General features: G+C 34.0%; 1 protein-coding gene across 1 annotated transcript; it reads right to left on the bottom strand.

The window, feature by feature from the left end:
* Positions 1 to 13875: 13875 nt before the first annotated feature.
* On the bottom strand, positions 13876 to 15057 carry LOC126709069 (zinc finger protein ZAT10-like). The gene has a single exon (XM_050409147.1). The coding sequence runs from the start codon at positions 14895 to 14897 to the stop codon at positions 14136 to 14138; it is 762 nt and encodes a 253-aa protein (XP_050265104.1). The 5' UTR covers positions 14898 to 15057; the 3' UTR covers positions 13876 to 14135.
* Positions 15058 to 21798: the final 6741 nt, after the last annotated feature.

The raw sequence follows: 21798 nt of genomic DNA, 5'->3' as shown, positions 1-21798 counted from the left end.
AATGGAAGGAAAATTAAGGCTTGGTCAGATTGCTAGATTAGAGACAAGTCGCTTAGAGATTTGATTGAAGGGCCACTAACTCAGCATGAGAGTGATTTGCTTATTTCTGATTTGTTACTCGAACAGGGGTAGGGGTGGAGATGGGATATCCTATCTTTTGAATTGCATCAGGATGTTAAAGATAAAATTAGGGCCATCCCACAAAACCAGATTGGGAGTAGGGAAGATTCAATCCTTTGGAAACTCTCCAAGGATGGGGATTTCTCTATGAAGTCAGCCTATGCTCTTGTTGACAACTCTAATATCTCGAGCACTCCTTTCCATGGGGTGTGGATTTGGAAGCTAGATATTTTGCCAAAGATCATTAATTTCCTTTGGCTGTGTATGCACAAGAGTGTCCTGGTGAATAATACTCTATTTTCAAGGGGTGTCATTGAGGAAAATAAGTGTCCATTATGCAAGAGAATGCCTGAGATAATTGGGCACCTATTAAGGGAATGTGTTTATGCATGTGATTTTTGGTATAAAGTTAAGATTCCCCTTATGGTTGTTTCTTCATTTCAAGCCACTGATGATATTAATGATTGGCTTCAGGTTAACTATTTGAGTAAAGCAATACATCACTCCTCGGTGCCGTGGCAATATGTTTTTCCCTTTGCTATATGGGAATTATGGAAGCATAGAAATAAGGTGGCTTTTGAGAATACCCCCTTGAACCTCAATCTGCATAGACCGTGTATAAGTCAGGCAATGGAATATTTTTACTGTGTGGGGAAAATAAACAAACAAAGGACCATCGTTGTCATACTGGTGCATTGGGAAAAGCATCACTTTAACTGGTTTAAATTGAACATAGATGGCACTTCGTGTGGTAATCCGGGGAGGGCTGGAGGTGGTAGAGTCTTACGAGACAATGCAGGAGAGTGGGTCAAGGGGTTTGTAAGGAATATTGGGTCAACCACTAGCATTAAAGCGGAGTTTTGGGCCCTAAAAGATGGTTTGCAAATGGCGATTCTTCTTGGTATTCAAAATCTGGAGGTGGAACTTGATACGAAAGTGTTTTTAGATTTAATTTGTTCCAAAAACTCTCCTAATGCAACTTACTGATCCTTGCTGTTTGATTGCAGATTGTTGCTGGACAAAATTCCCTACACCACAGTGAAGCATGTATTTCGGGAAGCAAATAAATGTGCTGATGCACTTGCTAGGATAGGTTGTAATGTGCAGGAAGAACTTGTAATTTTTGATTTTCCCCCAATTGATGAAATTGCTGCCTTAGTTAGTGCAGACAAAAATTGGGAAAGCTTTTGTAAGCATGTTGCCACAAACTTAGCCATTTTGGCTGTCTAGGTCAATTATATTTCCTTTTAAACCAAAAAAGAATTACAAAACACTCCCTCTAATGAATCAGAAAGAAAAAACTAAAGAGACAGAATCATCAATCAATCGTTTTCAAAAAAAAAAAAAAAAAGAATCATTAATCAATCATAGAGTCACAAAGATAAACATGGAGCATTTGATTAACAGAGCCACACATCACGGGTTAATCTACCTCTCTGTCATGCACTAGTGAGGACTCACGCAGAGAAGAAAATGGGTCTAAAGCCCTATCTTTCTCTCTGTCATACTGTCTGTTTTTTTTTTTTCTTCTTCTTCTTCTTCAATGATTTTAGGTGTCCTTGTCCTAGCCTTACTTTGTTTATATATTATTATTATTATTATTATTATTATTATTATTATTATTATTTGGGGTGACCTTACGTAAAAAATATTGTAGAACAAGATTCATGAGGTGTTTCATATGCTAAAAGTTTTAGCATTTTTAGAGCATCCACATTAGTGGATGCAAAATCATGTAAAATAGAAAAAGACACTACTTTTACACATTTTGCCTAAAAAATGCTCCACATCAGTGCTTCTAAAATCGTGTAAAAATGTGTATATCTCTACACGAGCTATAGTAACCGTGTAAATATACATGGTTACTGTAGCTCTTTCATTTATTGTTTTATTAATTTCACGTTCGCTCCTTTTTTTCTCTCTCTTCTCCGTGCTCAACAAACTCAGTAACTTCTCCTCTCCTCACCTTCTTCTTTTTCCTCAAATACACACAAACACACCCACACACAAACAAACCCAAACGGACAAACAACAAAGAGACAGATCGGTGCTTATCGGAGCTCGTGGGTCTTGCTTGATCGAAGCTCGTGGGTATGGGTCTTGCCTGATCGGAGCTAGAGAGATCTCGAATCTGATCGGTGCTTGTGGATCAGAGCTAGGGAGATCTCGGATCTGATCGGTGCTTGTGGATCGGAGCTTGTGGGTATGGGTCTTGCTTGATCAGAGCTGTGGATTAGTGCTTGTGACCGAGATAGTGTGGATTAGACCAAATCGGAGAGTTGATCTGTGTTTGGGTATAGAGATGGGTATAGAGAGAGAGCAACAAATCAAAAAAAATGGATAGAGAGAGAGAGAGAGAGCGCGCACGTATGTATAGGGGTTAGTTGAGAGAAATAATAAAAAAAAATTTGAGAAAATTGATTATTTAAATAAAAGAGGTGATAGAATAGATGACATGATGTGGGTGTTTTGTAAAAATGGATATGTAAAATAGAAAAAGTAGGTTTTTAGTGTAAAAATGGATGTGTAAAATACACCAACTGATGTGGTAGCTCTTAGCAAACTTGCTATAGTACAATTGTATTGATAAAATTGTACTGTAGCATGTTGTATAATTAAATAACAATTCTTCAATTATCTATTAAATAACAATTGTACTGTAGCATGATTAGTTTCAAATTAAATAACAGTTTGTGCTAGTATTATTGTAATGTAAAAATGCTACGATACAATTTTTACTGCTACAGTACAATAGCTGGTTTTTAATATTATTTTAATGTAGTGTAATGTTAAAATATAATATCTGATATATAGCGTATTGTAAAATGATATGCAAAAATTGATAAAGTAAGTTTTGATGTGATAAAATGGCATTTGGCATAGCATACTTGATAAGAATGCTCTAAGATTCTATGTAGATAATGTGTTTAATTTCTAAAATAGAAAAAGTTTAAATTCAAATCAGTTTAGAAGAAAATTCTTTCAACCCACTGTATGACAATTGATAAAACCTTTTACTATATGACTTTATCAATTGCCACCTAATGGGTTGGAACTTGGAGGTGATTACTCCAAACTAATTTGGAGAAAAACTATTTTCTAAAATAATACAACAGCAAGTTGGGCTGCCTACAAGAAACAAGCTCGTAGTTTGGACTTCTAGTAATCGAACCTTTATCTAGAGCTGCTACCCACGTTGGTAGATTTGGGCCATTGTTGGTTTATACTGACTTTCAGGTTCTGCATTCATTTCAAACAACAAATTGCTTAAGTTTCCAAGTTGGGCTGGCCCATAGTAAACCTTTATCTAAAGCTGCTGCCCACTCGGGCAGATTTGGGCCGTTGTAAATTAACACGTACTCTACATTCATTTCAAACAGCAAATTAACAATTTCTAAAATAGAAAGAATAGTGGTGTTTCCTTGTCAATGTGACTCTGTCAACAATCGATCTTAAAGTCCAAAATTTTGTTGCACAAGTACAACACAATTATGCAATTAAATGTGTTGCTGGAAATAAGCACGCAATAATTAGTTTTTATTTTTTATTTTTTATTTATTAGTGTTATGGCAAGCACTACCTAATATTTTCAAATATTTTGATTAGGAAGTGGAGAAAAGTTTGGCCGATTGAAGAAAGGGTCAAAGCAAGAATTATAGGGAAGACGTATTACTAGGAAAGGTTTACAAATAGGACCAGGCCTATGTATGGATTACGGTGCCCATGGCCCATCCTTTTTTTTTTTTTTTTTTTCAAAATGTATATAACTATACAACACTAGTTTAAAGCTTGGGCCCAAAGATTATACTCTCCCTAGATTTTTTTTTTTTTTTTTTCCAAATTACACTCAAAAGTCATGGTTAATCCCTCAAGAATTTAGTTGGTTCAAAGAGACTAAAATAAATAAATAAATAATTAGTTGACCTAAATATATGTGAGAGTGAGACTGAAAAATGAAGAGAACTATTTTGTGGATCTTTTTAGTAATGCTTCTATTTTCTTAACATTGTTGGTGTTTTTATTTTTTGAAAACTCATGGATCTAAAAAAAAAAAAAAAAAACTTCCTTTCCCAAAAGGCCATTGCTAAAGTGCAAACGTCTAACATTAAAATTATGGAAACTAATGAATTAGGCATCAGATCTACAAAGGAGTTTAACAACCACCTTAACATTCCCCATTCTAACCCAAAGAAGAGACATGAGGGTGTATGATTTTATGGTTAAGAAGATTCAAAGGTAGCTTTCTAGATGAAGATCCAAGCTTTTTTCACTTGCAAATAGAGAATCACAATTATTACTTCTACAACCACGGCTATCCCCATTCACATATCATACAGACCTCCTATCTAGAACATGCATATAGGTTGAGCCGTATTTTTGTGTGGGGTTCCTCAATCCAAAAGCATAAAAATACATCTTCTTAACTGGGATGTACTAGTTATACCCAGCCAAAATACACTAGGTGGTTGAGTTTGAAAAGAGCACTATCACTATGTAAATCGAAAAATGAAACCCCAATCCCTATTCTCATGTACTACTCACAGTTTGTCCCTTTATAGACTCGATTGAGCCTCTACGGCCAATTAGCCTCAACTATATCATCCCCCAATTTCATTAAGAATTAATAAAATCTGAAGAATTGGAGCTTCATGTGTGGTGTAGCATATATGTCTGACCAATTGATCTCAACCCATACAAATTACAATGTGGACAGAAATTCTTCAACTATATATGTGGTGTGATCATCATAGCCCAGTAGTCCATGCATATATATAATGTGTAAATTAGCCTAAAAGTGCGTAACAATAATTTCTTTTTCATTGTTAGATTAAATAATTGAATTCACTGATTCTTAACGGTTTAAGTTTTTTAGACAATTGGTAATTTATCAATTCGAACCCTTCACTGAGAAGAGCAAGCAGTGCTTGACCTCCCATGTTAAGTTCCGTTTGGCTCAGAAGAAATGGAATTGGTTTCAAGATTGAAACCATATATTGGTCCTCATTGACCATTACTAATGAAGACTGCAGACCAAAAAACCAACTTTGATACGTTTATCAGTATCGAACTGTTTAGGATACGCATATAGGCAAGACTCAAAAGAGGGTTGTGCTGGCTTGAGCTCCCTTTCTTTTCTTTTTTTCCACCTTTTCAACTTTTTTCTATTTTGGTTATTTCCACTCTGCCTACCAAACATGAATGAAGTGAAGTCTCCCTAATTTCTAGTGGTACCGTCAAATGGTGCAAAGAATTTGGACAAATTACGAAGCTTCTTGGCAGCACCCATTGGAAGTGTCCGAATTACCATATTTACATTCTCAAAAGCACTTGTCGAGACAAAAAGAAACTGAAACTTCGATGAAATTTATAGATCAAAAAGTATGATTCGAGTGCCGGAAAAACAATAGAAATATTCTATATAGTCATAGATCTGGTCGATAAACACAACTAGAAGTGGTCACAAGTTGAGTCCACGTATGCACAAATGTTCGATTTGGCAAGAAATTGCTTTTGGATTAACACGAATGTCTTTTGTGTTGAAATTAATGAGTGTCCTGCGAATGAACTTCGATGCACTTTCCAATTCCTATTAGATTACAGTGCAAGATGAGGATGTCTTGACTCTTTGTGAGACATCAACCACTTCTTTACACCGTATGGCCTAAGATAAAAACAAAATGCAAATCAAAACAAATATCCAACAAATCCCATTACCCAAAAATAAAAATATCAGTACCAAGTTCATCTTTTGTGGAGTGAATTCAATATGTAAAGAGGTCAATTAAACATTAATTCTGCTTTTGCAGAATGATTTTTTGGCATTGATCGGGATCCAACAGTACTGGGTATCAAATTTATGACACACTGGAGCACAATAGATCAATAAAGACAATAATGTAGAGGAGCACGTTGCGACGTGACAATATATAAATATAGAGCAGCAGATTCTGCTCTGCCATGAAACATTTTTCACGTGGCAAAATAATAAATGGAGCAATAGATTCTGCTCTTCCATGACTTTTTTATTTTATTTTATTTTTTATGGATCTTTACACTCATCTAATGTATATTCTAGAGGAGATCGTAAATGTAATTCGAACCAATCATATACTACATTTAATTGTGAAAGATACCATTTTCTAATTTAATAAAAATATTTTTTTCACACTTGTTCACATCTATTATTTCACACATACTTTTACAATTGATACAAAAATGTCCGTACTCTAAAATGTCCACATTAAAAAATAATAATAAATAAATAAATAAAAGATGAAATAGTGGAGATGTGAAAATTAAATAAATGTTATATACTGATAGAAAGTGTTTTCATAATTAGCCTTAGGTGAGGGAATTGTGTCAATGTCGGTCTCGAGTAATGCAATTGCAAGGCCGGCCATGACATCCCATTGCCACCCCAAAGTGTTCTTTTTCAAGTTGGTTAGCCGACCAAGTAATCATACAATATATATATATATATATATATATATCGGGATATACATGAAGAGCTCAATTGAAGCGTTTTTGCTGGGTTGAGCAGACCATGAGGTCCATGACTGTAAATCTTACGCAATGGAATCTTCTATGTAGTTGATCCAACCGTCAATCATGGGGAGGAAGGGAATGACAGCCACAGCCCACAGGTTGAGCTATCAAAAGGGTGGGGCCAGTTGAGTTAGTTGATAGATCGTATTAGGTTCTATAATAATGGTAATCATAACAAGTTGGAAAAGAGTTCAACTATTTTTCAACATATGAAAGTCTATACATTAAAAGAAAAATTGACAAAAAATTTCACAACAGACAGTCAATGATAACTTAAAAAAGTGCATATTGTCAATGACAAGTCCAAATGAAAATCAACTCAATTAGAGTTAAAAAGTAAGGTGAAAATTTTTGTGTAGGTAACGTTACACTCTTTTAATGGTAAACCTTACTTAATTAGGGTGTGGTATATGAGCGTGAATGCCATAGTCAATCCCCACTTAAATGTATAGACTTTACAATTCCACGCGGCTGTACTTACTAGTTGACTTCATAGTTCATAGTTTTCCTTTTCCGTTATTATTATTATTATTATTTTAATTATCAATTTTGTTTCCTACAGACTAATAATGTCTTCGGTGAACTGTGAACATCAAATTAGAGTAACATTTTATTCAAATCATCACTATCCCACACGCAAAGCCTCTTAAGCTATTGCCAAAGCATGTTTGGTCGGAATAAGATGCAACCTTATATGAATAATTTGAGATAATATTGATATATATATTTATTTATTTAGTAAATGAATCGAATTCAAAGATTATATTATGTTTGTGAAAAGACTCATGATTAAGAGTTTTTTTTTTTTTTTTTTGAGAATGTGATTAAGAGACTCAATTAGAGTATTTGTTATATTTAATATTTATATGTACATTTATATATAAAAATGTACTTGTATAGACTTGAAATTAATTATGTAAGTGCGTAAAAAAATTCATAAGATATCAAATTAATAATGGTAATTCATTGGTAATTGTACGTGGTAGATTGGTTTTAGGTGGGGTTTGATAGTCACTGATTTTAGGTTAGTTAACTACCCAAACATTTGGTGCCATATAAATAAGAACAACACAAAGAACACTAGCTTATCAAAAAAAAAAAAAAAAAACACAAAGAACGCTCTAATTTTACTTGACCCCTTTGCATGAGCAAGTGAGGTGAAACAGCACGGTTTGAAGTAGAAGGAACTCTCTAAAACCAATCACTGTATTACGTAGAAAATAATGAATAGTGTAATGAAGAGAATGTTGTGCTCTCTAGTTCTGTGATTGTGTGTTCTGCATAGAGGCCAACCCTTCCCCATTTATAAAGCCAAGTAGAAAGTTGAAGCTTGGCAAGCCCTTGCCGGCAGCATAGTGCGACAGCAAGCCTTTTCTTTTGTCTTAATCTTGGCAAGCCCTTGCTGCTAGTTATGTGTAGTTACTTCGACCTCTAACTCTGCTGCTTCTTAGCCACTAAGTTTTTTTTTTTTTTTTTTTTTTTTTTTTTTGGCTGTCTTTAATGTGTGCGCTACTAAGTAAGAAAAAAAAATTTGTTTAAATTTGTTTAAAAGGTCAAGTTATTTGTTTGGGTAAAATTGGTTGACTAGGCTTATTTTTTTTTTAGTTTTACTATTGGTAATTTTTATTGTTGGACTAATTTGTTTTGGCTTTGTATGTTTTGTTTTAGATTTTAGATCTATAAATTTTTTTATGGTCTTTAAAATAAGGAAAATGCTAGAGTTACAAACTTTTTTACAAATTGCTGATCTGATGAATAGTTATTGATAAGTAAAAAAATAATGGAAGTGATCAGCTCAAATGTAAACTAATAAGAATTTGCTACCTTAACAATTTGTAAAAATATTGTAGAAAAATTTGTGTCTATATAATGATATATTTGGACAAAAGTGTAATTTTATAAAACAAAATTACTAAAATTAATACCCATATATATAATAATATTTTTTAAAAAATAGGGGGGGCGTTGCCCCCAAATCCAACCATGGCTCCATCCATGCATGACTTCAACTTCTAATTAGGCCTGAAGAACATTTTCCCATGGACATCTACAACTAACCAGGGAAAAACTTAGGTGCTCTAGGAGCAATGCTCCCTCCTCTCACATGAGGGGTGGGCTCCATGCGTGAGTCCCACCATGTGGCCCACCCCTCATGTGAGAGGAGGAAGTATTGCTCTCAGAGCATGTAAGAATTACACCAATTACCCATACTAAAACATCCATATATTGTGAAAATGTATGGCCTTGACTTAATGGTTTCTTGGGCATGTGGATATGTTTGAGATCAATTCTAGGTTTCCTTAAGTAAATTGAGTACCATACCCATGCCATAAATTCATGTTCAAAAATGAACCAAAAGTAATGACCTCGAGCTCAATTCATGTTTGAAATTAATTAAATGAATTAATTTTGAATTGTTAATACTCAACTTGGTTCAATTCATTTACGGTAAAAAGAATGAGATGATCTATGGTGTATCCGGCATATCTAATTACCATTTCACGTAGGGGTGGATCCTTCGCTTGTTGGTAGGCTAATAAGAATTTGTTACCTTAATAGTTTGTAAAAATATTGTAGAAAAATTTGTTTCTATGTAATGATATATTTAGGCAAAAGTGTAATTTTATATTAAAAAAAATTGCTAAAATTAATACCCATATATATAATAATTTTTTTTTAATTTGGGGGGGGGGGGGGGGCATTGCCCCCGAGTCCAACCATGGCTCCGTCCATGCGTGATTTCAACTTCTAATTACGCTTGAAGAACATTTTTCCATGAACATCTACAACTACCCATACTGAAATATCCATATATTGTGCAAATGTAGGGCCTTGATTTAATGGTTTCTTGGGCACATGGTTATGTTTGAGATCAATTCTAGGTTTCCTTAAGTAAATTGAGTACCATACCCATGCCATCAATTCATGTTTGAAAATGGACCAAAAGTAATGGCCTCGAACTCAATTCATGTTCGAAATTAATTAAATGAATTAATTCTGAATTGTTAATGATAACGCCTTAAAATGTATACTTGTTATACATTTATGTGGGCGTTATTTCCTTATTACTATACTTAATTTGTATAATTAAGCCATGATTTGCATTAGTCCTTATTATTTATCTTTACATAATTTTTGAATAAGATATCATTCATTGTGTGTAATTTTCTACTTTCAGCAAATCATGTGAGAAAGATGAGTTTATAGGAGTTTGTGAGAGAATGGAGACCAAACTAGAATTGAAGTAGAGCTAAAGGACCATGGTTAAATATTTAAGGAAGTGCAGCTGGAGTGCTTGGATCATCTACCAGATTTGGAAGCTTCAAATAAGGAAAGAAATCAAAGAGGTAGAATTTGAAAATGAAAAATTAGATTTGAGCACTCATCAGTATTTTAGGCGTATCTCTCTCCTCAAAAATCTAATTGGCACAAGGTCAAATGGGTTGGAAATGTGACTTAAATATCTACAACTTTTCAGTTTTGAGTTTTTATAAATTCACAATTTTTGAAGGCCGAAATTAACTCACAATTTACTGCTGTAAACCTAGAAGAAAATTAAAATAGTAAAAGTTTTATTTTCTTTGGACACTTGGACGTTAGGATTTTTAAGGGAGGCTGGGCAGAACGAATTTTGGAGAGAAAACCATGTATTTTCCTTTCTCTAATGGCATCCTAAACTCTTTGCTAGGGTTAGGGGTTATGTTTCTTCTATATGATATGAATATTCAATGTGATTCTTTCTAGGATTTTATCAACATATTTGATTGTTCAATTAGATTTCTTTTGATGTATTAATTCTTCCATACTTCCAATAAGTTCAATCATGCTTTTCTTATTGTTTAGATAAATTTCTAATAGTTTCAAATAGAAATAAGGTTTTAAAGTGAATGGGTTTTTCTGAAAACTTTTCTAACCGCATTATTAATCTAGGTTATCATGCATTCTTGAATTGTCTCAGTTCAACCGAATCATAAGTATTTAATTGTATAAGAATAATCAATTATGAAATATATAATTTCTTAGATCACAAAGAATTTCATATTGATATAAGGAAACACCCTAATGCCCTAGTATTTACATTTTTGACTTAAATAAGTTTTTATTATTATTCTTGTTAACAATCACCTAGCAAAAGTACTTTTTTTTCTTCACCCAAATTGTTGTTTAATTATATTGTCTTTGAATTTACCCTACTCCTTGTGGTTCGACCTCGATACTCCGAGAATTATATTGCTAAGATCACTTGCACTTGGAAGTAAACAAGCAGTTAATACTCGACTTGATTCAATTCATTTACAGTAAAAAGAATGAGATAGGGGTGGATGTAATTATCCTTTCACATAGGGGTGGATCCTTCGCTTGTTGGTAGGCTACCGAGTATCTATCCAAACACATTTATTTTCAATGTCAAAAATAGTTTTTCTAGTGTTAGAACATTGTTTAAATGGTGCAACCAAATAATGTTTCAAGATCACTTGTAAGGTAATCTTTCAAATAAATAATTTTGTAATAAATGATTCACCAATTTTTATTATTTATTATTTATAATTTGATAGTTGGGACATGGAATCCTATATGTTTGCATTGGAAACGCGAGAAGTAATTGATTAAATTGCAAGACACAATTGATACATTTATTGTTAAAAAAAACTTTGAAAAAGTGCAACCAAACAATGTTTCAAAATCACTAACAGAGCAATCTTTCAAATAAATAATTTTTTGATAAATGCTTCACTAATTTTTTTTATTTATAATAATTTGATAATTGAGAGATGAAAGATTTGAACTTTATATATATTTTTGGAAATACCTAAAAATTTACTTAAGCGACAAAAACTCTTGGTCACCTATGCCTAGGGTTGTCCACGGGTCGGTCCAGGTCGGGTTTGTGCCCAACCCGAAACCGACCCGTCGGAATCGGGTGGGGAAAAAATGCACCTGCCGCCGACCCGCCTGAGTAATCGGGTCAGGTGGTTCAGATTATGAACGGATGGCGGGCGGGTCGGTCGGAGTCGTAGATCTGAGAAGACGGCGAGAAAACGGTGAAAAAAACACAGATCCGACGAAGAAACCCATATTTTGGCGATAGTTTTCCAGATTCCGGCGATATTTCCCTTAGATCCGGCGAAAATCTAACTAGATTTGATGAGATTTCGCAAGATCCGATCAAAATCTCACTGGATCTAAGGGAAATGTCGCCGGAATCTGGGTTTCTTCACCGGATTCTGGAAAATTCTCACCGGAAACTGGAAATCTTGCCGGGATCTGGAAAATTTGGCCGGAATCTGGAAATCTTTCGGTCGGTTCGGGTTTTTCGGGTTTTAGGGGAGGAAAACCGAAACCGATCCGCCCGAATCGGTTTCTGGTGGTGGAGATCCGCCGCCGACCCGCTGGAGCAGTCGGGTCGGTCGGATTCGGGTCGGTTCTGGTCGATTTTTTGGGTGGGTCGAGTTACCGAATCAATCTGGATAGCCCTACCTATGCCTAATAATTGAATCTATTGGCTAAATTAACGGACAAAATACTACTACATCAAGTAAAGGACAAGATATTGTATTGCACCTACCACGTGATGATTCTTGTTTTGTTTATGCAGCGTATGAGATACGCTTAAGTTGATTCCATCACACAAGGTGTCAATGGAAATGGAATTTGTTTTTGTGAAATCGTATCCAGCAAATAAGACCCATAGTGCTATGGAATCATTGATTTTTCTTACATTTCACGGATATGTTTAGCCGTTCTAGATATTGAGCAAAAAAAAAAAAATTGTGTACAAGAAAGTTTTATTTGTATTATTAACCATTACTAGTTTTGCAAATAAGTTAATAATTCAAATGATATATGTAATAACTTACCAAACAATGTATCAGGACAAAGTCATAAATATATTTATTCATAACTTACCATGATATATATAATAACCTATCCTCATGTAAATCTTGGCCACCAAATTGCCAACCTACATTACAGACTACTGGATTGTTTTTTTTGTTTTTTTAAATTATAAATTTTTTATAATTGGGTGGTTTGGTACCGCCAAATTGGAAGATAGTGTTGGCCACATCTTAGTGAGTGCGCCAGATCACAACAGGAAGGAGCATTTATGTCGCATTGTATAGAAATGTTGGACAAATTGTTGAGTAATCTCTACTATAACTATTATTTTGGTGTGAATTTCCATTAACTTAACTCAACCGATAAAATTTCTGATGATTGAATAAGAAATTTAAAATTCAATTTCCGTTCACACAAAAATCTAATTGATATCTTTATCTAATAATAAATGAATGCAGTTAAAACTCTTTAAAAAAATAAAAACTATTATTTGGTTTTCCAATAAATTATTCGGATGTCACTGCGATGTTGAAAATATATGCCAAAGTTGAGATTACCTTCCTTCCATGCTCTCACATTATTAGCAGCCACAACACTGTAAAGGAATTCAATTTACGCATGTAAAAGTAATAAAACATGCTAAAATATATTTTAATTTAATACGCAAAAAAATAATAAAGATTAAAGGCCGGTATCGTGGCAAACCACGATTCTGACACCAGGCCAACAAAGAAGATAACAAAGAGTGAAAAGAAGCATTATCCTTAAAAGGAAAATGAAAAAGGAAAATGAAAAAGGAAAAGAGAGGGACACTGGCTTAAGGAAAGCCACGTGTCATCCTAATCAGTTCCACATGGAAATCCGAACCGCAAAGCAATCTTTCACATCCACACTCACCACCCAAATATTAATAAGTCTCGTCCTCATCAGCATCCACCACATCCCACTGACCCAGTCTCCCCCATGCCCCATTGTTATAATCAAAATTATAATTCTAAACGAAAATATTAACAATAATTAATTAATTATTTGAGCTTATTAAACAGTGACTTTTGCGCGTGTATGGTGGGGCACTGTACAAACAGTTAAAACCGTCACATACTCAATTCATTCATTTCATACACACACAATTTCAGACTTTGTCTAAAGTCTAAACATGTGCAAGTTGGCCTCAACTGAACTCAACATAAATCTGTCAAACCCAGTCCTTTCTGGCTTTGCCGCACCGTTCACGCGGCTATGATGCTATGTCGATTCTGTGCGTAGCGTGCGATTAACTATTATTAAGTGCAAAACTTTGACACGGCGTGGTTAAGACTAATTGTAATTGTAATTGTAGTTGAATTCAACAAAAGTGAGAGCATAAAAATATAGAGAGAAAGAGAACAAGTTTTGATTGAATTATAATTTATAACATTAAAAAAAATTAAATAATTGAATTACCAATATCACAAACTTAGCTGGGTAAAGCAAAACAGAGTACAAGGTTCTAACTTGTATGTACAGAAAAATAATATCTGACCACCCACCAAAATTAAAGAACAAAAAAAAAATAAAAAAAAATAAAAGTAAGTCATCTAATTAAATTCCTGATGAAGCTTTGGATTGGAGTTACTAATTTTACTAATCTTTCAAGAAATTTCGAGTTTCAATGGCATCAAGAAACGAGGTTTCTTTGTTGGCAGTGGAGACTCGACCTCGTCTTCTCCGAAAACGAACTTAGGTGAAATCTCAGGTAGAGCGGGGAGGTTGAGATCGAAGTCACGCTTGTGGGTGTTGGTTTGGGTGGATCCGACACCTTCCGAGGTTGTTACGCCGCTGTGGCTGTGGCTGCCGTTGCCGCCTTCGTAGTGACAACGTTTGTGTCCACCCAAGGCCTGTCCGGTAGGGAAGGACTTGTGGCAGATAGAGCACTCGTGAGACCTACCGCTGCTGTTGGAGACTGTGGCTGTGGCGGTGGCGGTGGTGGCTGTAGCAGAGGTTGTGGAGGAGGAGGAGTGGTCGTCGCCGACGCCGACGCCGCCGCTGGCGAGTTTTCGGTGGCTGGCTTTTTGTCCACCGAGTGCTTGGTAGGAAGAGAACGCCTTGTTGCAAACTGAGCACTTGTAAATAGGATTGGTAGTGGTAGTGGTGGTGGCGGCGGAAGATGTCACCGTAGGAGGTGGAGTTTGGTGTCGGGGTTCGGTGGAAGTGGTGGCGGGTTCGGTGGCTCCACCACGAGCGAGCATGATGAGGCAAAGAGCGAGATACTCTTCTTCAGTAGTTGGGTTCTCAAAACGTGAACGCTTTGAGCGCTTGCGCTTTGTCCATGAATCAAGACAGTGGAGATTAGCGTCGTCGAATTGGAACTGAGGAGTGGCTGCGGTTGGAGAGTTAAGAGCTTCTAGAGCCATATCTCTCTTCGATGCTATGTTTCTGATCTGAATAAAAGAGCTATTAACCCAAAAAAGCACTGAGAGTCAGTGAGAGAACCAGAGAGAAGATCTAAGAAAGAGTGCTTGCTTGATATTTTTTTTTTTGGTTGAATGAGTTTTGAGTGAGGAAGTGTGAAAGAGTGTGGGGGTGTATATAAAGAGTTAGAGAGCGAAGTTGCGTGACAAGTGGTGGGAAAGTATGCGAGGTGCGCAAGTTATTATAACATTAATTAAAATAAAAAATAAAAATATATATATTAAAGAAGGGAGTGGAGCACGTTAATTTGGTGTGTGTGAGAGAAAGAGAGAGAGAGAGAGTTTTCTTGGTGGCCAAGGTGGACTGAAATTGGTCAAACAGAGAAGTAGTAAGAGGAAGTGTGTGTTTGTGGGGGTCTAGGGGAGTGAGTAGTGACTGAGTGTTTTTTTTTTTTTTGAAAGTACTCTTCAAAAGTGGAAGACTCTTTCCTAGTCAAATCATGTGAAATATCAAAAAACTTTTCTAAAACAAAAAACGCGGTCTAAAAAAAAAAAAAGAAAGATACACACGTAGCCACCGGCAGCCATAGGTAAGCAAATAGACTTTTCTTATTGGGACCGACCTCGATTTATACCGATTAATTAGGCAAAATTGGATGGGGAGGAATGAATGACCTGTGTGCTGTGTGATTCATTGTATTGGAGATTTTATTTAGAACACCGCCTTAGTTAGTAGTATTTAGGTAAATTACGTGCCAGATCACATGTTTGGTTTTCTTAGCTTGGTGGACAAACGTATGTCCACAAAATGCTAGAAAGGGAGTGGGGACATTTTTTGGTTTTCATTTTTAGCTTGACGGCATATAAAGCAAAAAGGATAAAACAATATTCTGTTGCTTCAAAATTGGATTTGCGAAGCAAAGCAAATTCTTAATTTTTCGGGAATCAGATTAAAGTGTAAAAATTCGATGGTATTTGATATAGTTATTTAAATAAAAGTTTTCAGTGTTTAAATATTACAACACATATTTTTACAATATTTAAATAACGATACTAAAAACTTTTTACCAAACAAATTCTCTGTTTCTATTACAATGTTTACAAGGAATGAAATAATGAAAGTACTTTTTTTATTTTTTATTTTTTATTTATTATATAACTTGTGGTTCAAGTTGGAACTCTTTTGCAGTTTTAAGGCACCTATCATGAATTTTGCTTAATTGTCTGAATTTAGTTAATAGCAATCTAAAAACTCACGTGTACATGATGATGACATCATTGCTCATCTCAGAATAAATGGGAGATTTACAAGATTACAAAGTTGATTTCTTCGAGAAGAAACTGGTTGAACTTGGATGCTTTTTTTAGGGAGAGCCCAGTCCATGTTTAACTACTAATTAAGCTTCAAGAAAGGCGGTTAGAAACGTAGAATATATGGAAGTATTATCTCCATTCCTCTTCGTTTTGACTTTAAGCTTCCCATTGAATTTCTTATCTTAAAACTAGTTCGGATTTTTCTAGAATAAAATACAGGAAAGTACGCGAAGCATCGAGGTAATTACAACCTTGCACCACGCAACTAATTTTCGTTTTTTTTGGGTCCCCACAGGGCACTCTTGATTAATCTAATTATATAGCCGCCCAATCCCCAATGTTTTCAATAAAAATTAGTTAATCATTGAAAATTAAGCATTGATAAAAAAGGAAGAAGACAAAACATTCAAATGTATTGTTTTAACTTATAAATATGTATCAAATGCAAATCATGCATTAATCCGAATGCGCTCAGCCGACGTAACTTAATTGTGGGCTGTACCTGTTCTGTAGCATACTTATTTACCTATGCAGGGAATTACCTAAATTAAATATCTATTCAGTTTAAGGTTGTGGTGCAACCCTGATAAGGAATCAAAATAATATTTTTTTAAAATTATCTTTATATAGCCTTTACACCTTTTAAACATTTTACATTTATTTTAAAGTATTATTTTGTTACTATGTATAGATGTATTTAGTTTCATTCATTAATTATTTATGTGAAGGAATTTATATGCTTATTTTTTTTAAAATTATATTTGGAAACGGTTTACTTGGACTACTTATTGTAAAAATAATAATAATAATAATTACTGATTTTTTTATTTAATTATAATTCGATAATTAGGGAAGAAAGATTTGAACCTGGACATCTTTTGTTATAAATATCAAGAAATCATAATTGAGCTACAAGACACTTGGCAATAATAATAATTTTTTGAAATATAACATTAACTTGTTCATATTTAGTTGCTCCAACAACAATTGAAACAAAATCCATTAAAACACTCAAGCAAAATTAATAAAACCTAAAATCAAGGATATAAAAAATTTAATTGAGCATTTAATTAGTTAGTCTAAAAAAGTTAATGTTTGTTAATGCACTACAGTAATATGTTTATGTCTTTAATTATATTAATGTTTAACATTTCACATTTATTAACTCCTTTTAGTGACATACCATATATATAATCAGAGATGTAGTGACTTAAATTTGTGCTATGTCATTAAAAATAACACTAATATGGTAAAATGCATTTATGTCATATATTAATTATCTATAAATTGTATTATAGTTATTTATTTAAAATTAATATTGTGGGGTAAAATCCGTCAGCCGATGTTGGGTCATAGTACATGTACCAAGCCCAACCACAACAAGAAGAAAAGGCATGGGCATAGGATATCCCATCCCAACCATGTTGGGCCGGGCCTGCTTAGGGGCGTCCGAGGAGGACTACCTCCTCGGACTCACCAAGTGGGTGTCCGATTCACACTCCATACATGGCGAAAAGTCACCCAATACGAAGGAATAGTGCGTGACGTTCAGGAAGGGGGGCAACCACAACTGCCGCATTAAATGCCAAGGAACTACTTTTCCAGCCGCATTAATGTGAAAAGGACAGGAACGCAGAATTATCTTGGCCAGTGCAACTCACAGAAAAAAGGGAGGATGACCTATGGGACAAGCACTCAAGTAGAGGGTCAGATGGTTGACAAGTGTAGGGTCGTGATCTTAGGAAGGATGCTATATAAGAGAAGGAAATCCCCATGGAAAGGGGATCACAAGCGGAAAGAAGAAAAAGATAGAAAAAGAGAAAGGAGTTAGAGACAAGAAGCAGAAGATACAGCCCCAGGGACCGTTATTCCAAAAGTTTGGAGGAATATCCTTACGTCCAACTGGTTGCATGGCTTGTTCATAACTACGTTTCCTCTGTCAAAGACCTAGTTCTGTAACCTACTCTCTACAAATTCAATGTTGAGGGACTTTTGGGCCAGAACCACCCGCCTGTTGGGCCTGAGCCCCAAAACCGCCCCCTACAAATATATATATATATATATATATATTTATATAAAGATCAAAACCAATTGATTTAGAATATGACATTCTTATTCAAATTTAGTTATTTTGACAACAATTGAAACAAAATCCTAAAAAAAGGCTAAAACAAATTTCATAACAAGCAATTAATAAATAATTTACCCAAACAACAGGTTAATATTCTTATTTATATTAATCTTAACAATCAATATTTCCCCTCTTACTAATGACTTGTAATATAGTTACAACTATTTTCCCAAGTTTATAACACATAATGAGTAATTGAGTATTATACTATACATCTTTCTCAACCAAAAAAAAAAAAAAAAAAAGTATTATACTATACATTTTTTTTTAAAGAGAGTTTCAACTTATGGCGTCCGCTCCTAATAATAGTTCTTTATCATCAGACCAAGATACCAATCCGTTTTTGGTGTAGGCAGAAATTGAACCTCAGATCTCTTATACAACCATCAGAGACTTTACCGGTTGAGTTAACTGGAACCCACAGTATTATACTATACATGGTACATAAAGATAAATTGTTATAAAATATTTCAAAATAAATCTATAGTGTATTCGTGCATCTTTGATTTTTTTTTTATTAACTTCCTCTAGGCTCTAAGGTTGAACAAGCACATTTTTTGCAAAGAGCCACTGTAATATATATATATGGGAAGTATGCAGCAATTGTTGCATATAGGGGTATATGGCAATAAAAGAAAAAGATACATGCTCAAGCGTATTGTACATGACCATGTAGACCTTAGACAATTGTCTTTTTTTCTTTTTTCTTTTTTGCCACATACCCATGTATGCAACAAAAATTTTCCCTATTTTTTATTTGGTTTTTAGAGCTACAAATAATGTTAATTTTTTTTTAAAAAAAAAACCTAATTAGAACTTGATGGTGTCACAAAAAACACTCAATTCTTGAACTCTTCCATATGGCTCGTCAAATGAAAGACCAACTAAGGCGAACCAGGCAAACAAGGTGATCATCCCAAGCATCCATGTTGACCTCGTCCATCTTTAGACGGACGAGATCCCATGGGAAGTTTGTCCATCCTTAGTCATCGAGACAGGGATGACCCGTCATTGATAGTCTCGTCCAACCTTGATAAAGGATGGACGAGCTCATTTGATTGAACTACTAAGTGCCAAATTCTCCATGGAACGCAAGTCCAACTGAGGTAACTTCCATGGCGGTTATGGAAGTTACCTCCAAATTCTCCGGACTCCTCGACATTAGGAATGGTTATTAAACAGATAATCGTTCCACAGATGCTATATAAGGATTCTTCGATGAGAAGGTAATTCATTCAGACATTTTTATTCAAGAAATCAATCCCTTCTTACAGAGAATTCCAAGTTCACTAACTTCACCATCGGAGGACTTTTGGCCGGTCCCCACCAGTCTCCTCTGATCTCTTATTTCTTATCTTTCAGGCTCTCAACGTCACCACTATCCGTGCTATTCAATTCACTAATTCCTTGATCGTTATCAGAACTTACTATTATTTTTATAAAACAACCCAATACCAAACAAAACCTAAATACATTACATTGAACTTCTCCTCTAAAGAAATTCTAATTGAATTATATATGTTCTTTTCATTAATTTTATAATTTGACTTTTTATTTACTAACATTTTTTAATTAAATATGCATGTATCACATATATATATTTTTTACTAACTTTCTTGTGTGTTGCACAAGTTAACTACTAGAAATATATATAAAAATGAAAAACTCTATCTCTTTGTGGAAATCTAATAATGTTGTCACATACACCTTTGTAAGCTCACATTTTTTTGTCTTCATCATTATACATATTTTTTATTTTGGGGTTTAGAGTTGTAAATAAAAACTTTTTTTTGTTGACTTCTTTTACTATTGTCATTTAAGTTTTTGAGAGTTCATTTTTTCCACAACATCATTATAATATAATTTTTGGCAATCTAAATTCTATTAAACCCTAAACCCAAACATTTCAAAATTAATTATTTTTTTGATTTAATTAACAAGGTTTAAGCTTTTCAAAACGAATTCTAATTAAATTAGGTAAGTTGTTATCTAAAAATGCTAAAAGTTGACTTTTAATTTACTAATACTTATTAATTAAACATTTATCGTATATAAATATTTTTTGCAAAAGTTTCTCTAGTTGACTCTTTCTATTTGGTCAACTAAACATTTTTAAAACCCCCTTTTTTTTTGAGAAACCGGTCTGGAATTCAGACTGGGGCTTTTATTAAAACAAAGGAAAACTAATGAACATCCAACAGAGTGAGGGGAATAATGTCCAAAATTTTCATATCATTATTATTGTTTTTATTTTTATTTGGTTTTTACTACAAGTAAGTTTTTTTGTAGGGATACTTAATTAGTAAGTTAAAACCAATTATGACTCAATGTCTTATTAGAATATAGCAGGCGCCAACGTTTATAAAAAAATTTTCAACAAATTCTCTTGTTTCACTTTATATATGTGTGTATCAATCATCTACTTTCCATTTTTCTTTTTACTGAAAAGAATTCTAAAATATAAATCAATTTCTGGAAGATGTAATACATCACTAACTTTTTTTTTTTTTGGCATTTGATTAACCTTGAAACTGAGCTATATAACATATTTTATTGTTAGGCTCAAACAAAAATTCATTAATATTTATTGTAATTCAAAATAAGTATATGTATAAAAAAAATTATTCATGACAACAACAACATACCTCAAATGGGAAAAATTATATATATTTTGGGAATGGAAGACAGACTCCAAATTTGGAACCCAAGTTCAAAAACAATTGTCACTTGTGAAAATTCAATGATCAAATTGTTTAATGGTTGGTTTGTGGAGAGAGATGTTACCATTTGGGAGTGGTTTTTACTTTTTATACATTTGTAATAGTATGTTGAATGTGTTTGGCTCTTTTTGGATTGTCTTCCGTTGACCACAAATAAAAAGTTTTCCGTTGATTTGCATTTTCCACCTTGTCAAACATTAAAAGATGAGAAAAATATATAAATTTTGTCAAAACAAACGGCATTTTAGTGAAAAGCGATAACTAAGCACGCATTCGATTTCCGTGGAAGTAAATGGTTAGATTGAGATTCTCGACTTGGAGGAAAAGTAAAGGTCATCGAAGGTTGTTTGTTTAATTTGGTAAGTGTCGTTTAAAGTTGATAAACTAGAAACATAAAAATTCAAGGAAATAAAAATTGGGTTGACACCGGCCGAGCACCTAAAAGGCTAAAACCCTCCCCAATATTATAACAAGAAACTATTTTATTAATGAGATAAGATTCATCAGGTTAGTCATTGAGATATTGGAGTAACGTCATATTGCTACGTGGCAAGATTAGTATTGATTCCGGAATAGTAGTTATTTGGTCATTGCTGATGGCAATGGAATAATAGGATTTGGATTTTGGAGGAGTGATCGGTGATGCAATGTGAACAAGTACGTAGCAAATTTGACTACTGAATTATTTTTAATATTTTGGAGTCTGTCTCCTTCAGTTTCAATAATTCGCCTAACAATT

Source organism: Quercus robur, chromosome 12 (genome assembly GCF_932294415.1).
Source record: "Quercus robur chromosome 12, dhQueRobu3.1, whole genome shotgun sequence".
NCBI classification, from domain to species: Eukaryota; Viridiplantae; Streptophyta; class Magnoliopsida; order Fagales; family Fagaceae; genus Quercus; species Quercus robur.
This window is presented reverse-complemented; position numbering and strand designations above follow the sequence as displayed.